Source organism: Dunckerocampus dactyliophorus, chromosome 21 (assembly GCF_027744805.1).
Source record: "Dunckerocampus dactyliophorus isolate RoL2022-P2 chromosome 21, RoL_Ddac_1.1, whole genome shotgun sequence".
Lineage (NCBI taxonomy): Eukaryota > Metazoa > Chordata > Actinopteri > Syngnathiformes > Syngnathidae > Dunckerocampus > Dunckerocampus dactyliophorus.
In genome coordinates, this window is record NC_072839.1 from 1,965,325 (window position 1) to 1,984,594 (window position 19,270).

At 40.9% G+C, this 19,270-nt stretch overlaps 1 protein-coding gene across 1 annotated transcript; it reads right to left on the bottom strand.

The window, feature by feature from the left end:
• Positions 1-4,643: 4,643 nt before the first annotated feature.
• On the bottom strand, positions 4,644-15,462 carry olfm3a (olfactomedin 3a). Its single transcript, XM_054766407.1, has 6 exons — positions 15,243-15,462; positions 8,217-8,360; positions 7,982-8,137; positions 7,115-7,334; positions 6,522-6,628; positions 4,644-5,982 (listed from the first exon to the last, which is right to left on the bottom strand). The coding sequence occupies exons 1-6, from the start codon at positions 15,309-15,311 to the stop codon at positions 5,305-5,307; spliced, it is 1,374 nt and encodes a 457-aa protein (XP_054622382.1). The 5' UTR covers positions 15,312-15,462; the 3' UTR covers positions 4,644-5,304.
• Between the last annotated feature and the right edge of the window lie 3,808 nt (positions 15,463-19,270).

Consider the following 19,270-nt stretch of genomic DNA (forward strand, 5'->3'; position numbering starts at 1 on the left):
CAGACGTGACGCAGGTGGGGAGAACAGGAGGGAAGGCTGGAAGCTAATTGGCTGACACACACGCACGCGTGCGCACACACACACACACACACACACACACACACACACACACACACACACACACACACAGACAGGTGATACTAATAACCAGCAATGACAAAGCACGGAAGCTCAGTAAGCAATACATTTAAAAAAACATCAACAACGACATACAAACTAGCAATGTGTACCACAGTGTGCACAAGATATCTGTTGCTTACTTTTGACAAACAAAATATTTTGTCTATGTTTGCGCAATTTGCTGATCTTACAGTATACAGATGTGCGAAAATACTTCAATTAAATGAAATCATGAAATGGACTTACTCATGAAACGTGTAAAATGGTGTTTTGGCAATAGTCAGCATTTTAGCATGGTATTTTTCAGATTTTAGTACAACTTCAAAAGTGCCTGGTGGGAAAAAATATCAAATTCTTACTTTTTTGTTTTTTGGCATTGAAAAAAACAAAAACACGGCAGCTGTTTATGTGATTACAACAGCATTTTTATTCATATTATCGTCTTTACAAAGAAATATGCACCACTTTTAGACAATCTGGAACGACAAATGATGTGCATAAAAGTAGTAATACACAACGGGACGCTGCGTAACATCTTATGAATACCAAATGATTGATTTATGATCTGGTGTTTAATGAATAAGAAAATGTGCAATATTAGCATTTAGTCTTGCTTCACAACACTCCAGTGTTGATTATCAACGCTTAGCAGCCTAAAGCCGAGCAGCTTCCCCAAACATCTGTTCTCCAATTTCGCATGATTACGTTGCTCGGTGTGGAAGCGCAAGGATGCGCTACGATGCACTCCTGCATTGTTAAGGACAGATGCCAAAATCCCACATCGGCACGCTGACAGGTAATCCTTCTTCTGCAACCACAGTCACAAAGTCATGAAATGTGCTCCGCCATCTGTGAAAAATGTGTTTAAAAATGGTTTATAGTAGTTATGGGAAACTCCGTTCCTTTTCCTGACTCGGGTCACTTACTGAGGTAACACGGGTATGGGTAACTAGGCTACTCGCACAACAAGTTGCATCCATGAGTCAGTGATACTTGAGTCTTCGTCGAGCCCCCGTGAGTCAGTGACCCTCAAGTCTTAGTTGAACACCGATGAGTCAGTGAAACTCGAGTCTTTGTTGAACACCCGGGAGTCAGTGAAACTCGAGTCTTTGTTGAGCACACATGAATCAGTGAAACACGAGTCTTCATTGACCACCTCTCAATCAGTGAAACTCAGATCTCCTTTAGCAGCCATGAGTCAGTGAAACTCAAGTCTTCATCGAGTGCCTCCGAATGAGTTAAACTTGGGTCTTCTTTGAGCACCTGTGAGTTAGTGAAACTCAAGTCTTCGTCAAACCGTGAGTCAGTGAAACTTGGGGCTTCATCAAGCCCCCGTGAGTCAGTGAAACTCGAGTCCTTATCGAGCACCAACAAGTCAGTGAAACTCGAGTCTTAGCCCACCCGCAAATCAGTGAAATCCGATTCTTTGTCAAGCACGCATGAGTCACCCATGAAAAACCTGAGTCTTTTTTCAGTAAAACTCAAGTTTTCTTCTACCTGTTAATCAGTGTCACTCGAGTCTTTGTTGAGCACCCATGAATCAGTGAAGCTCAAGTCTTCTTGAAGCACCTACGAATCAGTGAAACTCGAGCCCCTCTGAATCAGTGAAACTTGAGTCTTCATTGCGTAACCATGAGTCAGTGAAACTTGAGTCTTCGTCGACCCCTTTGAGTCAGTGAAACCTTCTTCTTCCACCAGCAAATCTTCTTCAAGCAACCATGAGTCAGTGAAACTCAAGTCTTTGTTGAGCACCCATGAATCAATGAAACTTGAGTCTTCTACAAGTGTAAGTACATGAGTAAGTGAAAGCCGAGTCTTTGTCAACCCGTGAATGAGTGAAACTTGAGTCCATCCCTCACATTATCCTCACACGTGTGGGATCATTGTGTCTGGCATCTCTTCAAATAAACTCGCATGCAATAAGCTGAGTTCTTGGTTGACAAAAAGTGAAGACTAATATTTAATGGCAGTGACAACAGAATTAAGAGTTAATTCATCGGGTATTTACTCGTAAAACATGACACACAGCTTGAGTGTGCGCAGAATATCAAGTACACTCAAATAAACACGGAGTCACATTTAATTAGCCAAGGAATTACTCATCCGCCCCTGATTAGAAACACCCAACGTCCCTCGTCACTTCATTTTCTTGAGATGTCCACGGAGATGCCCATGCTGCCAAGCACATGCCACAGAAAAAAGTGGCACGACTACTCCAAGTAATGCAGTGTTGGGCTATGTCCACATCAATACAGACACTTTAAAAACGCATATGCTTCTATACCAATAATAAAGTAAACGGCATTTTATATTTAATATTTCACTATATTGGTGAACAGATACATTGTAATGCAATTGTCAGGCTTCTGATTGGTCAAAATATGCTTTTTTAAAAAAAAATCCACTCAATTGGGTGGAGACTTTTGTGCAATTTGAAACTATCCATGCTAGTGTGGACAGGGCCTCAGCCAATCAGAAGCCTGATGAAAGACATTTCCGGAAAAGGCAACATCAAATCCAATGGAGGGAAAAAGGAATGAAAAGTGTGCACCGTGTGACACAGTTTGCATGTGGATGGAATTTTAATTTTTTTTTTGGTTTTTCCAATACATACCAACACAGCCTTTGCTTTGCATTAATATGGATCATGAATACATACTGTATTACTGTTCTGATGGCTGGTAAAATCTTACATTGTAATCAAAGAATACATAAAAATACATAATGAATATCTAAAATATTCATAAATAATATCATTTTATTGAAATGAAATAAACCAGTTAAATGAGACGACCAGTTCCGCAGTATTTCCTTCTTGCCTGAGGTTGACGATGTTTATGAACAAAGTGACAGCCTCCATAGCCAATGTGACAGAAATCAATGTAAGAAAAAGAGAAGAGTTACAGCAGAGAAAGCACATTAAGTCCAAACGCGACGCACGCTGTCTGTATATGTCAAACATATTGATGCGCTGTGGCGCTTAGCCAGGGGAGAAAAAAAACATCAGCTCTGAATGGAAAATATGTATGTAGACACTAATCAATATTTGCAGTGACAGTTTTTAAATTGGATTAAATAGTGAGGGAAAAATTGCTGCATTTCCCATCCTGAGACACATTTCCATTCGTGTTGTCTTTCAGTTTGGGTTTCACGTTTCCTTTTAACTGTTTGTTGCTCATTTTCTGTTCATTTTGCCCTGTCACCTGTGCCTGCACCGGCATATCAGCTCCCTCTGTGTCAGCCAATCAGCTTCCAGCATGCCCTCGCGCTCGCCACACCTGAGTCTCATCTGTGCAATCAGACAGATCCCATTAAGTTCCCCAGTTTGGAGCTAGTCTGGTTTGTTTCCTCATTGTTCATGTTGTGCTTTGTGTTCCTTGTGTGTTGTTCTTCCAAGCGCCATTTCACCCATGTGGCGGGTGGGGCTGCCCAATGATTATTGCAAAGTCAAGGTGTACTTCTTCGTGCAGTTTGACAGCCCGCAAACTCGCCTCAACACTGTTTGAATGTGCAATCAATTCAAAGTTCACAGAGCCACATGTGTTTGGGGAGGAAAAGAGGGTGGATCGATCCCAATCAAGGTTCCAAAATGAAACATTTTTTGATTCAGTGGAAGCTTTTTTGTTGCTGCTGTTGTTCTTTCAAGTTTTCTGTGGTCGGTCGACACGAAATAAGAATCACAAATCAGCAGCACTTGTGCCTGCAGGCGTGCTTTCTGCCGCATGTTTGATGGCTTTTACTGAAGGTACTTACCACAACACTTCAGACTGATTAAAGTGACTCTTGAGCCAGCAGAAAGACCCATCCAAAAACCCACTTCCTCCGGGAGAAAGTCTGTCAACACCACCATCATAATTGCCACATTGCAGACGATTTTGTTTTGTGCCGTGCTGCAGCCTTTATTATTCCCTATTGTTGTTTTGTATTTACTCATGATTTATGATTATCGTGTATTTTTATTTTTATATTTTTCTAGTAGTAGTCCCAGTAGTAGTAACAGTGGCAGAGCCAGACATTTTTCTTTTGGGTGGCGATAAGTTGATACCTGAAATGACTAGAAAAGGCTGGTGGGGTGGCCGGAGAGTGACCAAGGACGGCCACCACGTAGTAGTAGTAGTAGTAGTAGTAGTAGTGGTAGTACTGGTAGTAGTAGTGTGGGGCGGCATGGCTCAAGTGGTAAAATAATATAATTTTTATTTTTTATATTATTTACTATGATTATGATTATCAAGTATTTTTCTATTTATATTTCTTTATTTTGGTAGTGGTAGTTTTATTATTATTCCTTTGTTATATTTATTATTCTGAGTGTTTTTTTTATTGTTTATATTATTTGTGGTTATTTATGATTATAATTTATATTTCTATTTGTTTTCAAAGTAGTCATGTCATATTATTCCCTGTTATTTGTATTTTTATTAGATGTACTATGATTATGATTTATGTATATTTATATTTTTCACAGTAGTAGTTTTTCCTCTAAGATCTGGAAGGTGTGTATTTACTCAAATGCAAGATTACTTGGCACTTAATTCGAAGCGAGAAGTATTAGAAGTATTGACAAGTGCATTTTTAATATTTTATAACATACGGTACTGTGCAAAAGTCTTCGGGCACCACAAATGTAGTTTTAATGAGCCTTTTCAATCCATTTTAAAAAAATGACATGAAACATTAAAGCAGTATTCGGAAGAAGTAAAAATACAAAACCAAAATATAACTTGCAAAGTACAAAAGCAAGAGAAGAAAATGTGTAAAATGTGTTTAAATATGCATATCTTTGACTATTTCAACCACAAAACAGCAGGAAAGAAATTGTGCGTATTTTCACCAGTTTTATTTAAAAAAACAAAACAAACAAAAACACCCGTTCAAGCAGAATGCAGTACGAATATGGACTGTATATTGCTGCCAATATGCTAATGTGCAATGAACGCAAGCACTGTAGTAAGACACTATAGAAATATCACTGCAGTCAAAGTGCACAGTAGACCTGCATGCAAAAGCTATACAGTGATGCCATCGACCGGTGTAAAAATGTGCAACAGGTTTTCCCAGTAAGGAATCCAGACAATGGTGTCCATGCTCCATTCAGTCTTGAGCTTAGAAAACGAAATGATTAGCCATTTTTGACAAAACAATGAGCATCATCACAAATGTTTCTGCTGTCACGGTGCACAAAGTTTAAGAGCCATCGTCTGTTTCTATGACATGGAAGAGGGTGACGTTGAATATGACCTGGTGTCCGTTATTCCAGGCGTACAGAGCTCTCTCTCTGGCGTTGTAGTCAAGCATGGAGATGTGGAAGTACTGGTTGAGGAAAGGAATGTCGATATATTCGTACGTCGACGTCTTTGTGGAGTACGCGTAATAAACCTTTGCTCCAGACAGGTGAGAGTTGGTGATGTAGAGAGTCCCGCAGATCATGAAGGACTCCCCTGCGTTCCTTTTGGAGTATTCCGTGTTCCAAGTGTTCAGGACCTGCAGGGTGTCGGGATCTATTTGGGAAATGACGACGTTCCCGGCGTTTTGGTTGGTGGCATACGCGACCCACATTCCCAGTTCGTCCGCCATGACGTCGATGTCGGAGTAGCCTCCCCACGTGTACGGGTACATGTTGTGGAAGCCTGCGAATTCCAAAGCTCTCTGGGCCAGAACTGTGCCGGTCTCAAAGCTGTACTTGACAATGATGTTGCTCTGGTACTTGTTGTAGTACAGCGAGCCGTTGTAGACGATGTGATTGGTTCCTTCCCATTTGAATGGAAGGCTGTAGGTGCGAGCCACCACTCCTGCCATGAAGTCCTCCATCGTTTTGAACTCCCGGACAATCTTGCTGTTGGTGTAACCGTCCATGTACCAAACCTGTGTCAGATTGATGGAATGGGTGGAAGGATGGATGGGGAAGGGTGAGGTGGTTTTGTTGGGTGGATGGATGGATGGAATTAGTAATCCCTTGAGTAAAATGCAGGCACCAAATCAGCAACATTACTGTAGAAGCAAAGCAAATTTCAATGCAAATGAGCAGCGGTTCTACTCAGAGTTTCAAGTAATCAAATAATATTAATCCAAGTCATAAATTCCAGATACCCAAAGATATAAATTATAGTCCTTTAGTGTTTGGGCACGCTTATTCAGTGGAATGATGCAGGACAGGGCAAACGGACCTGTTTGTTACGAAAACCAGGACAGTGTACAAAAACAAGAAAAATGGTTTCAATGAAAACCGAATCATACAAAAAAACAGAGGTTTGACTGTGTGCACCACATGAGAATTGGGTTGATCTGTTGCTTTCACTTGTGCTACAGATCCAGGCATTGCCATAAATACGAACACAATATACAGTAAATGAGTGCATAGCAAACATCTAACAAAATGAATTGAAAAGGAAAACTCCACTCACTCTGTTGTGTCTTGTTGATGCAAGCGAATCAGTCATCCATGCCCCAAACCGAGTCCCAGAGATCTTTATGGTAACTGGTCCGGTGATTTTCATTAATTTTCCGCATGCTGTTAATAAAGAAATGCAGCAGTGGAATAAAAGTGCTGGGACTTTTCAGGCAAATGTGACAGCATCCCATGGAGAGTCTGCTCTCCTTGCATAGAAACTTTGCTTTTAGTCCATCACTTGTTAGTCTGTTTGTAACACGGAAGACGGCATCGTCTTTTGTGTTGTCTTACTCGCTACATATCAAATATTGTTCGAAAAGATGAGCGGACTAACAGACCTTTCAGCAGAATGAGTGGGTGCTGTCATCCAATACCTGAAGCTTTATTGAGTAAAATTACTTTTAATAGCCTCATTTGGAGAATGAAACATTTTGCCCTTTGAAAACGAAAAGTGGACATCGGTCCAGTGTAATGAACCCATTTTAAAAAATGCATTTATCATGAAGCCTGTTTAAATCCAGATCAGCAAAGTAAGAGATGCTAGAACCCAACTATGATCGCTAAATCTAATCCCTGCAATATTAAGAACGTCACTGCTGGACTTACTTAATTTGCCCATACAGCTTCGGAGCCTGTTATCCAGTCGTAGTACACGCTGATAGAGTTTGTCATAGTCGTAGGCGCCCATTTCCTCCTGGATGCTCGTCAGCACCGATGACAGGTTCCTGATCTCCTCCTTGAAGTGGGAGACGAGGGCGGCATCCATCTTGTACTGCTCCAGCACGGGGATCAATGGCTTCAAGTGCTCCATCTTGTCTTTAAGCTCCTAATGTGACAGCAACAGAAATGAATCTGAGACATTCTCTGAACCTGCTGACTGAAAACCTGACAAGGGTGTCCATATTTAAAGTTGAGCTGCACTCAAAACGTGCTTATTTTTTGCAGTGTTGCCTCCACATCATAAACATGTTAAAAGATATCATGAAAAATAGTGGCAAATAAAACCTGGCACATTCATGTCAGCGATAACAATAGTGATGACTGGACACCATGATTTTTAGATACAGTCTGTAACGTCTTATTCACAAGGAGTCTTTGGCCCCAGAACTATAGCCTAGCTTCTTGCTTTGTCGGTGGTGTGTTCAAAGCAAAACAGAAGGCGTTCAAAAAGTGTCCGACACTAATTAACGCACGAGAGCTAACAAAGTTCCTGTACTTTGCCAATAGAGTAGCAGAAATAGTGTGGGTCGATAAAAATGGAATGACTTACATGTACCGAACCTGTGTTACAATAGCATGTTTATGCTTTGAATTATGAACATGTGCACTCATGATCGAGTCTTTGGACACCCCCATCACCAGTTACCATCGTACCATCCCATAGTACATTCATCATCTCCTTCCCACGTATTTCTGTATGTCACAGATGGGCAAATGATGCTGCAAAATAACAAACTCATCAACAATGCATACCTGGAAGTTTCTGGCCATGACCGACTTCCTGTCATCCTCAATCTGTCTGAATTTGGTCCTCAGGCCCTTCATCTGGTTCTCCATCTTCATCACATACTGCAAATCCCTCTGAGTTCGCAGGTTCAGCACCTCAATGGACTGAGACATGTTCTGCACCTAGAAGGCAGATTGTGACGTCAAACCGGGAAAATGTGTTCCTGAAGAACGGTTCTAAACCATCACCGTGTGTGCTTACCTTCTCTAGGAGATGGCGGAGCTGCTTGCTCTTTGCATCTCTGGAGCACAGACTTTGTTCCGGTGCCACAACAGTGCAGATGCAGCGGCCGTCTGCATCCTGGGCCGAGCTGTACACCTGCCAGCCCTCTCTTGGCCCGAGGGTCTGCAAGCGCAAACCCAATCCACAGCACGCCTTTAGTAATATTTAAGTCTTATCTAATCTTGTGTATCAGTGCCGAGTTGTCGTCCACTTTAATGCAAGCAATATCACTGAAGAGGTGATAGTGGGCTGTATTAAAAAGAGAGAGCAAATGAACACGGAGAATGAAGAGAAAGAAGAGGATGAGGAAGTGGGGGAAGGTGCACGCTGGTGCTGCTATCAATAGTCTCAATAATCAAGTCCCATTACCTCCACCAACCTGTTTTTTTTTCAATCACGTACCAGGATTATGCAAAGACTACACGACCTTGTTCTATGTAGACGAGTGGCAGATGTGCAGCAAGAGAACCCCATGAAATCCGTATAAAAATGTGGATAACTTTCAGGCACAATGGAATTGTTCCCAGGATGCAAATTGAGCATCTAATCCCAACAACATTCTGCATGAACCACAAATCATTTTTTCCGCTCACTTTCTCCATTTGACTCACAACGGGACCAAATCAAAAATGGTATGGTCCAAAGATATCATGTGATCATTTCTCGGGATGTCTATCGGCCGATCTAGTAAGTTTCCTTCATACCGCATTCGCAGAATGAGCCCAGTTCATCATTTCACAAATGTAAGTTTTATACGCTGCACTTTGTTCCATACGGATGTTTGTGCCGCATAGAAATGTGCAGCTTTCCAAAATGTATCATTGCCAGCATTATTTAACTGGATAGTTAATTGTGAGCTATCGCTATAGTGGTCATGATTTTTTTCATGAATAAAAATATTTAGGGCACTTTCCCTTGCGACTTCACTCTGACAGTTTTATATACATTTACAGTATAAATCATGCTGTTTTGTGGTTGAATACGGCCTATTAGTCAAAAATTATGCATACTTAAGTAAATTTTATTGCCTAAGTTGAGCATTTTCGAGCATAAAAATGGCTAAATGAAGTAAAATACAAATAAGGCGTTCAGAAGACTCATTCGAAGATGTGATATGTAGTATTCTGCATTGGTCAGTAGGTGTCAGTAATGCTACTATGATGTTGGGTGAGACACACAAGCGCCTCGGTTGCCGGACCAGCAGGCTTTTATTGCAGTCACAATAATCCCAAACTCCAGGCTACTGTTGCAGCTGTAACCCACGCCAAGCTAAAACTCAACTCTGAACCCCCCGACGTCACTTCCTGTCCGCCCAACAACTCAGCTCACCTAGCACGGGAACTAGTTAACAGCAACACACACGAGCACAAGGCTTATGTCTTATTTTCTCACTTTATGTCTACGATATTGATCATAGTGTAAAGGTGACTATGGGGGTTTCATGCCGAGAGGGCTCTAATAGTGTTAACACTGTATTTAGAAGGCAAACAGGTTTTCTATGCCCCAACTATGAAAATATTCAATTTATAAATAAAGAATCCTACTTTGCGGACATTCAGTGATTATGGTTGTGTCTGGAACTGACTAAGCGCGATAAACGAAGGGTTCCTGTACTTGCACAGGTGTTGCATACTGCAGGATCATATTGTCTCATTGCATCCCTTTATTGGTATCTGTAATGAAGTGCTGGACAATATTGGTAAAAAGCCATTGCAAGCCTGTCTAATGTGTGTTATGTCAACTTTGTTAACCCAGGTATTCATTGCCATTTATTGCCGCCATCTTGTCGGAGCACACGCCGCTGATTGCATAAACTGCCACTTTCCGACATGTTATGGTTTTTATCACAACATCAAAAAAAGACAACCCACTGCGCACGAATATGTCACCCAGAAACTCATTTTTCCTCATCATCCCTGCAGATGATTCTGCTGCCGTTCAATGGTGATGGAAGACAAAGCGCCTCATGCACATAAAAACACCCCAGAGCTCAGGCGAGACTCCTATTCGGTTTCTGCAATCTTGTGCGAGTCTCTGGACAGCGCTTCCCTGAACGGCGAGGACATTTTCGTACACGACTTAACCTTCAGACAAATCCCCAGAACGCTCCCCAACTCAGCTGAACTTTGGAACACGATTTCACAGAATGATGGCTGTAGATTTCCACAGCATCTGTTACTGCGTGGCACACAGAACTATCGAGTGGATTCATACGCTTTCTCCCATTCAACAGATGAATGTGGAAACGGCCCACTTTTTGGCACAACCCCCACTATGTTCTTATTAGGTCAACTCATTAATTCTTCTTAGGGCGTCGTTTGTGCTGCAGGCCATGCTGTTCTGCAGGTGATATTCTACCTTTGTGTCATTATTCTGCACCTTGAACAGTCCAACAAGAGCCCAGCTTCCACTTTCAGCAGCTCTCCAAGGTGGTCTGTCTTTGTTTGCTCACAGTCAACACGCTGCACAAAGGACGGGGGACGGTACAATGTGCTGACTGGATGCAAAGCGGCCTCCAGCATCTCACAGCCAAGTAACTGCTGAGCTGGGTTTAACCTTTTCTAGGATAACATGCAATGAATGCCGCCATCAACTTGTAATTTACCACACTTTTTGTCTCGCGCCGATGCTTTTGTGTGACGTCCCATTGTCTGTGGAAGTCTCCATTGTCGAGCGGCAGCAACAAGTCTCAAGACTCTCCAGTTGGCAAGAACCGAGAGAAGATATTTCTGACAAAAGCTCCCTGTAAAATGTGGAGGACTTAACATCCTTCTAAGTTCGCCAAATACCACCGGCACCTTTTATTAACACTAAGGGGATATTTTAAGTACAATTGTCAGTTGTGATGTTTAAATGCTCAGTGATATATAAATCATGCTGTTTTATGCAGTTTTATGCTGCTGTTTCATGCTGTGTGGTTGAATACGACCTATTAGTTTAAAAAAAATGCATATTTAAGCAAATTTTATGTATTTTTTGCCTAAAATGAGAATTTTCATAAAAATGGCTAAGTGAAGTAAAATGCAAATATGAGGCATTCAGAATACTCAAAGACGTTGGGGTAATATGTAGTATTCTACACTGGTCACTAGGTGTCAGTAATGTCACATTGATCAGACGATAGCCACCAGAGGAAGTACTGTACAGAAACAGGAAGTAAAAAAGAAACAAGGAACAATGCTAACATGTAATGTCTGAATTATGTCTTATCTACAGCCATGAGAAAAATGATTAGGCCATCCTTGTTCAGTTTATTGATCCTGTTGATGCCTGGTACAACTAGAAGTATGTACATTACTTTGGACAAATAGAATGATGACAACAAATATAGCTCATAAGAGTTGAATTTAAGAGCTGATATCTAGTAACTTCCATGGTTTTCTTGATAACCAAAATCACTTAAGTTCTTACATGAGCAGTTATAGCATTGTACTGCCAAATAATGTAACTCTTGTGAGCTATTTTTGTTGTCATAGTTATATTTGTCTAAACAAATGTACCTTTAGTTGGGGTGGTCTAACTTTTTCCTTGACTGTGTCTTATGTTTTATTTTCTTTTATTATGTGTGCTATGTTGGATAATAGGAGTGTGAAGGTGACTATAGGGGTGTTATTTCATGTCTAGAGGGCTCTAATGTCAATTTGGGTCGCTGCGTGTCATGAAGGGGTGATGGTGGGTCCTGCAGCCAAACCAGTTGAGAACCACTGATGTTTGCATTAGTCTCCAGTTAACCTAACATGCATGTACCCATACACAGAGGTCCACGCTGAGATTTGAACCCAGAGACCTTCTCGCTGTGAGGCAGACATCGTAACCACCAAGTGAGAGATGAACCCACTGACAGTGTTGCAGACACTAAAAAGATAGAGACCTGAGCAGATGCTGTCCATCCACTCGTCCATCTGCCTGTCCAAACAAGCCACCGTGGTCTAATGTGCACTACCGTTATTGATGATTGCACAGCCTAAAGGGGGAGACACTTCAGCAACACTTCAGCTCTAATGGCAGAGGAAGATGAACTCCAATGTGCAGCCCGTTCTGTAATCAGACGGAGGCAGGCAACCCGAGGCAGCCGTGATGAATGGCAACACCCTAAAGACGGCCAGCCATAGCAACACGGCCATCAAACAGGTTGCGGTAATATGGTGACAAAGAGAGCACTCGCAGTGTGGAGAACAAAAAGACGAGATCCTTTCTCTCACATGTGACTTTGATGAAAGGCGTGAGGAAGATTAGTTTCTTCGAGGTGTGCCACACACTTGTCGTCTTTGACCTCCGCAAACACAAAGTGTACTCGAGCGGACTCAAACCTTCCCTGAATGAAAGAATAGTACGTGAAAATCTTCTGGAACACGCTGACCATCTGAAGATGATGGCTCCTCAGACTTGAAAGCAGCGTTCTGATGAACACCTGAGGTGAGGAGCAAAAAGCCCCTTTAGTTATGCACGGGGCTTCTCCCAGAACACGTTCTGCTTTTAGATCAGATTGGAACGCTACTTCACTGTTGAGGCGGGCGACTGTGTGATTATTTCCTCCCTCGTGGTACTCACGACTCAATAACAGACAAGGGAGTGTTCAGCCAAATGTACCACATTTTTAAAAAGGTTTTTTCTTTAAAACTTGGGATACAAAATGTGAGATGCCACAGAGTCAAACATCCAGGATTTATTTTTCTGTGCCTTTTACATGGAAACCCCAGCAGAGTGGGCGATTGCAACTTTGACACAGCGACACTGCATCCTGCAGTCAGATCATTCATTGGTCCGATGGACTTTGTTGCTTTCCAGACATCATTGTTGACCTTCAAATCCAATTGAAGCTACCGCCGCAGGTTTTAAAAGCATGTTTTTCTTTGTTTTTCTCAAGCTGCTGCGCTGCAAACATTGAAACCCCCTCATTCATGAATCATCTGATTCTAAATTCCAAATTTGCCAAGGGGGTACGTGAATAAAAATGAAACTCCATGGATGTTCTGAAAGCCCGACATTTATGGAGAGCGCTTGAATGCCTCATTTACGCCTGCACAGCGCAAGGAGTACAGTGCAGAGATAGACAGGAAGTTGTTCATTGTCCTGTGTGCATTATATGAACAAATAATAAATATAATAATCCATAAATAATTAAAATAATAAAATAAATCAAAAGTGACATTTTAATCAAAAAATAAAATTGAATAAATTTAAAATATTGAAAATTGAAAGTGAAGTGACATTGAATGTTAAATTGAAATTTAAAAATTTTAATTAAAATTAAAAATGGAAATTTAAAAAAAATTCAATTGAAAGTGAAATTGAAAAACTTAAATACAATTTGAAATGAAAATAAATGTAAATTAAAAATCTAAATTATTAAATGTAAACAATGAAATTAAAATGACAGAATAAAAAAAATCTAAATGTGAAAAATTGTAATTAAAATAAATTCAAATTTGAATGAAAATTGATGAATACAATTACATCTGTAATTTACTAATTAAAATGTAAATACAATGTACTGTATCTAGTCCATAACATACATCACACAGGTGAGGAATAATTCAGAGTAAGATGTTTTATTGTCTGCTTATTGAGGTTTATGGGAAGTGTGCAGGAGTAAGGAGGTACATGGTTTCACGTCAAATATGTGAAGGGGTACGGGACTGTGAAAAGTTTGGTAACGACTGTCCTGATTTAAAGCTTGCCCAAGTGCAAGAAAAAAAATGACTTCATGCACGTATTTACTTTGTCCATGTCTCTCGGGCATCTGATAGGAACCGCCAAATGACAGACTTTCTATTCCGTTCCACAACCAGTCTGCTTCTTTATCCTCCTCCTTCGATGTGTCCTCCGGGTGCACTGCCTAATGTGTAATCATACACAACACAAATTCCACTCTTCATTCTCATCATGATGTGCCATTAGCAGTCGCAGTGTAATCCAGGCTGAAAATGAGCAACACAAAGGCCCTGCTGGGGCTCACAGAACATCACCACAACAAGGACATGTACGCTATTTGCCAGCTCACTCTGGATGGCACAACATGTGGTTAAGGCTGAAGCTTGAATTTACATGCCAGAAGTGGCGTGAACTGCTCAATTAAATCCATCGAGGAGAAAAGCTCTGCATTTGCGAAAGGTCTGGCAGCCTCTGAGTGACGGCTTAATACTCGGCGGCTCAGTAATTCCATAAAAAGGTTTTCAAATTATCTTCAAACAATGAAGCAGAACGCTCTAATCTCTCGGGCAACACCAGCAATTAGCATGCAGTTTGTTCACCAGTCAGGTTCCTCAATGGCAGCTGAATATTGATTGATTCCAACGCAAATAAATGATAAAAAGGACGGAAAAACCCACATCTAGCATGTGATGGATGACTTTTTCACCTACATTCAGCATAATGCACCTCGCAAGGGGTGAGAGTGGGTGCGTGATTGCTCTTTTCTCCAGCCAGCCTTGAAGTTTCAGCACTAGAGAGTGGACAGCTCCCCACCCACCACCCTGAGCAACATACTGATCCGTCTTCATTAGAACAGACCTTTGAGGCAAGCCACCATCACTCAACTTTTTGTAGGGCTGGGGTGAAACACAAGTAAGACAAATACATGCAATTTCATAGACGGCGATGAAGCAATTGTGTAACCACAGCATGAAGTTTCCATCTGGCAGACAAAAGCAGTCTGTGCTGTCGCTGGGGTGCATGTTGTGTGCAGTTACTGCACTGGCATGTGAAAAACTGCAAAATTCAACATAAATATGATGACTGAAAGCGGTTTTGAACAAAACCGGGGCTGTTTTGTGTGCTACAAACAGGCGGATAATACAAATTGATGGCTGATTTTATGGAATTGCAGCTGCATGAATTACTTCATGGTCTAAAAGGTATTGATTTTACAATGAACTGTAGCTTCCTGATGGTTATTTCCACTTCTGAGCCATTATTATCATGAAATGAAATATGGGGATGCTTGTAGGTTATATCCCAGATGTGCTAAGGAGAAGTGAGAAAGTGCTGAGAAATAAAACTCACCATAGATGGGTACAAGCCGAAGATGCTGAGGGACAGGAAGGGGTGCAGGAGGCTCAACAGGAGCCGCATGCTGACTGGCTGCGGGCTTTGCTCCGAGCCGGAGTCCACAATGTTGTTCAAGGTGCACAGCCCCGCACAGCTCGCCTGGAGAGTCGAAGCAGCTCTTGGAGCGTGGAGAGCGGCGCTCTGTTCGCGGATGAACGTTCACTCGCTCACCAGCATTACACCCACCTCTCCTCGGTAGTCTGAGAGAGCGACTCGGACTAGTAGAGAGAGCGAGGGGGGTGAGAGAGCTGAGATGAGGGCTGCAGGGGAGGGAGTATCTATCTGGTTATTACTAATCTAACACTTCATCAGTGTCATTTAAACAGTCTTCCCTTGTTTTTCATGGTTAATCTATTCCAGACAATCTGTGATAAGTGAATTTCCGCAAATATTTTCATAGCTAAAGCATAGAAAACCGGTTTACTATTGAAATATTATTATTAGAGCCCTCTAGACATGAAGTAGCACCCCTATAGTCACCTTTACACTCCTATTACCCAATATAGTACACATAATAAGAGAAAATGAGACAAAAGTTGTTCTTTATTTTCTGCTCTGTACAGCACTTCCTGCGGTGGCTATTGTCTCATCAATGTAACATCACTGACACCTAGTGACCAGTGTAGAATACTACACATCATCACAACGTAAAATAACACATCCTAGGTCTGAATGAATGAAACTGAAATATTCTTATTAAATACTTTGTTCTTTACATAGCTGAATGTGCTGGCAACAAAATCACACAAAAATTATCAATGGAAATCCAATTTATTATTATTATAATAATTATTATTATTTTTACTCGGGGTGTCTTTCCGTCCACCTCCATTTGCACAACAGCTTGTGAAATTGCCAATCTGTGTTGCTTCGTAAGTGGACATATCTACATGTGTTTATTTTTCACTATGTGGCGCGAGCTGGAAAGTGTTGGGACCCCCTGAACCAACCCATGAATAGGATGGGTCACGTTTATAAATAATATTTACATTACAATCCGGGCTGTGTCGTTTCTTATCTACCGTCGTCAACCACATTTTTATCAAGAAGTCCGATAGGCAGCTGGGTCTTCAGATTGTATTTGTGGTTGATAGTATTTATCAGATTTGACATGTTCAGGTAATAAAGGACTAAATCAAATATCTGTGAAAAAGGAGCCTTTATGCTGCTACTGTTGAGGTTTCCCAATTTGTCTGACAGAAACATCACCAAGGAGCATATAAGGGTCTCTATTATAATGCAAATCCGTCTTCCACACGATTTGGGGCCATCATGACCTATATAAATAAATAAACATGCTTAAAAGCGTGTGTTATAGTTGTGCTCCATGAAAGCTGAAGGACGCATGCAAGCTTTTACACCATTTCATATTCCAACACGTGCGTCCCAAGAAAAAAAATGCATTCAATGTCCGTGAAGATACAAATGTCACTTCCTCTTTTCCAACTAGATCAGTGATTCCCAGCCAGGTTAGGGTATCTGTTTGTTCTCTATCTATATATAGCCTCTTATCTGATTTGTTTGCCAGCTGTGGACGGACTCCTCATGCTGACCTTTTATCTTTTGCAATAAACAACTTGATTTTTTTTCATTGTTCGTTCTGCCCAAACCTTATCGGTTGTGAAATGAGACTTTTTTTTTTCCCCCCACAAAAGGATTGAAGGTGAGGTCAAGGTCAGAAAAGCAGTTGTGTCGTGGTATTGCATGTAGATGAAGCTGCAGCGACTCTCTCCTCTTGGCCTAAGTGCTCGAGCTGAGCCTACTGTCTGAGTGCACTGCACTAAGTGCACTGAATGTTTGTCAGCATGTCGCCGATATACTTTTTTACACTTACGGCTGTGTAATGTCTTGAATGTACAAGTGTGACATTATTCTTGCTAATCGGATAGTAAAATACCGAGAAATGGCAGTACTCCACCTCACCTTGAAGGGGTGGGGGAGTGTGTGAGCTGGAAGGTGCTTGTCGCTGCTGTACTTCCATAGAGAGGAAAAGCCAGTGGTTTTTTTGTGTGTGTTTTAAACTAGAGCTAGTTTTAGCAACAAGTTAAATGCAATAAAGCAAAGCAATATTTTTATGCTCTGAATCAGTGGTGTCCAAACTTCTTCCATCAAGGACCGTTTACTGAAAGTGGATGGTCCACTATTTATTATCCTCATTTTGTGAACCATTTTGATATTGTCAGTATTTTCTTCCAATTTCTGAGCACACGTAAATGCTGATAAGAATATCAATTTCACGTTCTTCTTTGTTTATTTAGACCACTCATAGTAAAAATGATGTGATGCTCGGAGTGTCTATGAATGCACCTCGAGAACGAGTGACTAGTGACTAGAGACTAGTAGCTTCCCTTTTTTCTACTAATTATGTTAGTCAGTGGCTGGTATTTCCTCTTCAGCTGCTTTCCAATGACAGGGAATGTATGCTATAAGATCCATGAAACGGAATTAATTTCAAAGAAAAACAAAAAAATGGCTTTTGTTACTTCAAAGACTTCCCCGCCTCTAAATCTTTTACTTCCTCCTCACCCAGTCGTCCGTGCAGACAATACCGTGTGACAGGTCTGCTCTGAGTCTTAACTGAACTTGACTTGGTGTTTTATCTCGCCCTTCTTTGGTGCGGGGCTCTCTGGAGAAAGAGAATGCTCAAGTCGGAAAACAAAACACAACCAAATCCTTCCAAAAGCTTCAGGTCACATTTGGAGTCAATAAAAATACAAGTAACCAAGAAAATGAAAAAAAACCCAGCAAAAAAGGAAAAAGTTGTAATTTTACGAGAATACACTCATACTGTTGTCAGAAAAAAGACAATTATTACAATAAAAAATCTATAGTTAAAAATAGAATGTAAATATTAAAGCAAAAATGTTCTGAAGTTATCATTTTATAAGAAACAAAAAAATAAAGTTGCAATTTTTCAAAAAAAATGGTTGCAATAAAGTTATGGGAATAAAAAACCTTGTAATTTAAAAAAAATACAGTCGTAATTTGTCAGCAAAAAACGCAATTATTAAAATAAAAGAATCCATAATAAATTCAAAATAAAATTGAACTATTGAAGCAAAACGTTTTTGAAGTTGAATGAATTCTGCTGTCTACCAAACATTTCTGAAGGAGAATGTCCGGCCATCGGTTGGCGACCTCAAGCTGAAACCAGCTTGGGTTCTGCAGCAGGACAATGATCCAAACCTCACCAGCAAGTCCACCTCTGAATGGCTGAAGACTTAGGAGTGGCCTAGTCCAAGTCCTGACCTGAATCCTTTTGAGATGCTGTGGCATGACCTTAAAAGGGCGCTGGAAGTGTGGCAGAATGACAACAATTCTGCAAAGATGAGGAGGCCAAAATTCCTCCCCAGCGCTGGAAGAGACTCATTGCAAGTTATTGCAAACGCTTGATTGCAGTTGTTGCTGCTAGGGGGGGCCCAACCAGTTATTAGCTTTAGGGGGCAATCACTTTTTCCCTCAGGGCCATGTAGCTTTGGATGATTTTGGCATATTGGTGATTAATCATGATTCAATTTCAAAATGGAGTCATCTGATTAAAAATGGTCATCATGACAGCCCAAATATTTGAATTCCTTTCAAAGACGAAGAGCTGACATTTTATTTCCATTTTCTTGTGTCAAGAATGAAAGGGAAAATTTGTAAAATTTTGTAAGAAGGTACTTTATTGGTTTCAAGAGAGATGGATTGCACCAGCCCAGAGTCTTTAGTCGACGTAACATATCGGGAAAATATATATCGATAAGGCGTATGTAGCATTTGACATGTACTTTACACAAACCACTGAGACATGCGCTGCACTGTTGTTTAGAATCCAGTTTTAATATTTAGTTGAACTATAAAAAGCAACATTAAAACATTTTCTCTTTAGTTACAAAAATGGGTCACCTAAAGGGCGTCTCATTGCATTTTTTTTTTTCTTATTGGAACAGTGGATGTCTTGGCAAAATAACCCCCACCCAAAATATATCAGCTTAATTGCG

What these genes read in the sequence shown, in the direction of transcription:
- olfm3a (XM_054766407.1), bottom strand. Translation starts at nt 15,311, where the DNA reads ATGCGGCTCCTGTTGAGCCTCCTGCACCCCTTCCTGTCCCTCAGCATC. An exon ending in TCGGCTTGTACCCATCTATG is followed by an intron (nt 8,361 to 15,242) that starts GTGAGTTTTATT and finishes TTGCGCTTGCAG; the next exon opens with ACCCTCGGGCCAAGAGAGGG. An exon ending in CATCAACAAGACACAACAGA is followed by an intron (nt 5,983 to 6,521) that starts GTGAGTGGAGTT and finishes AATCTGACACAG; the next exon opens with GTTTGGTACATGGACGGTTA.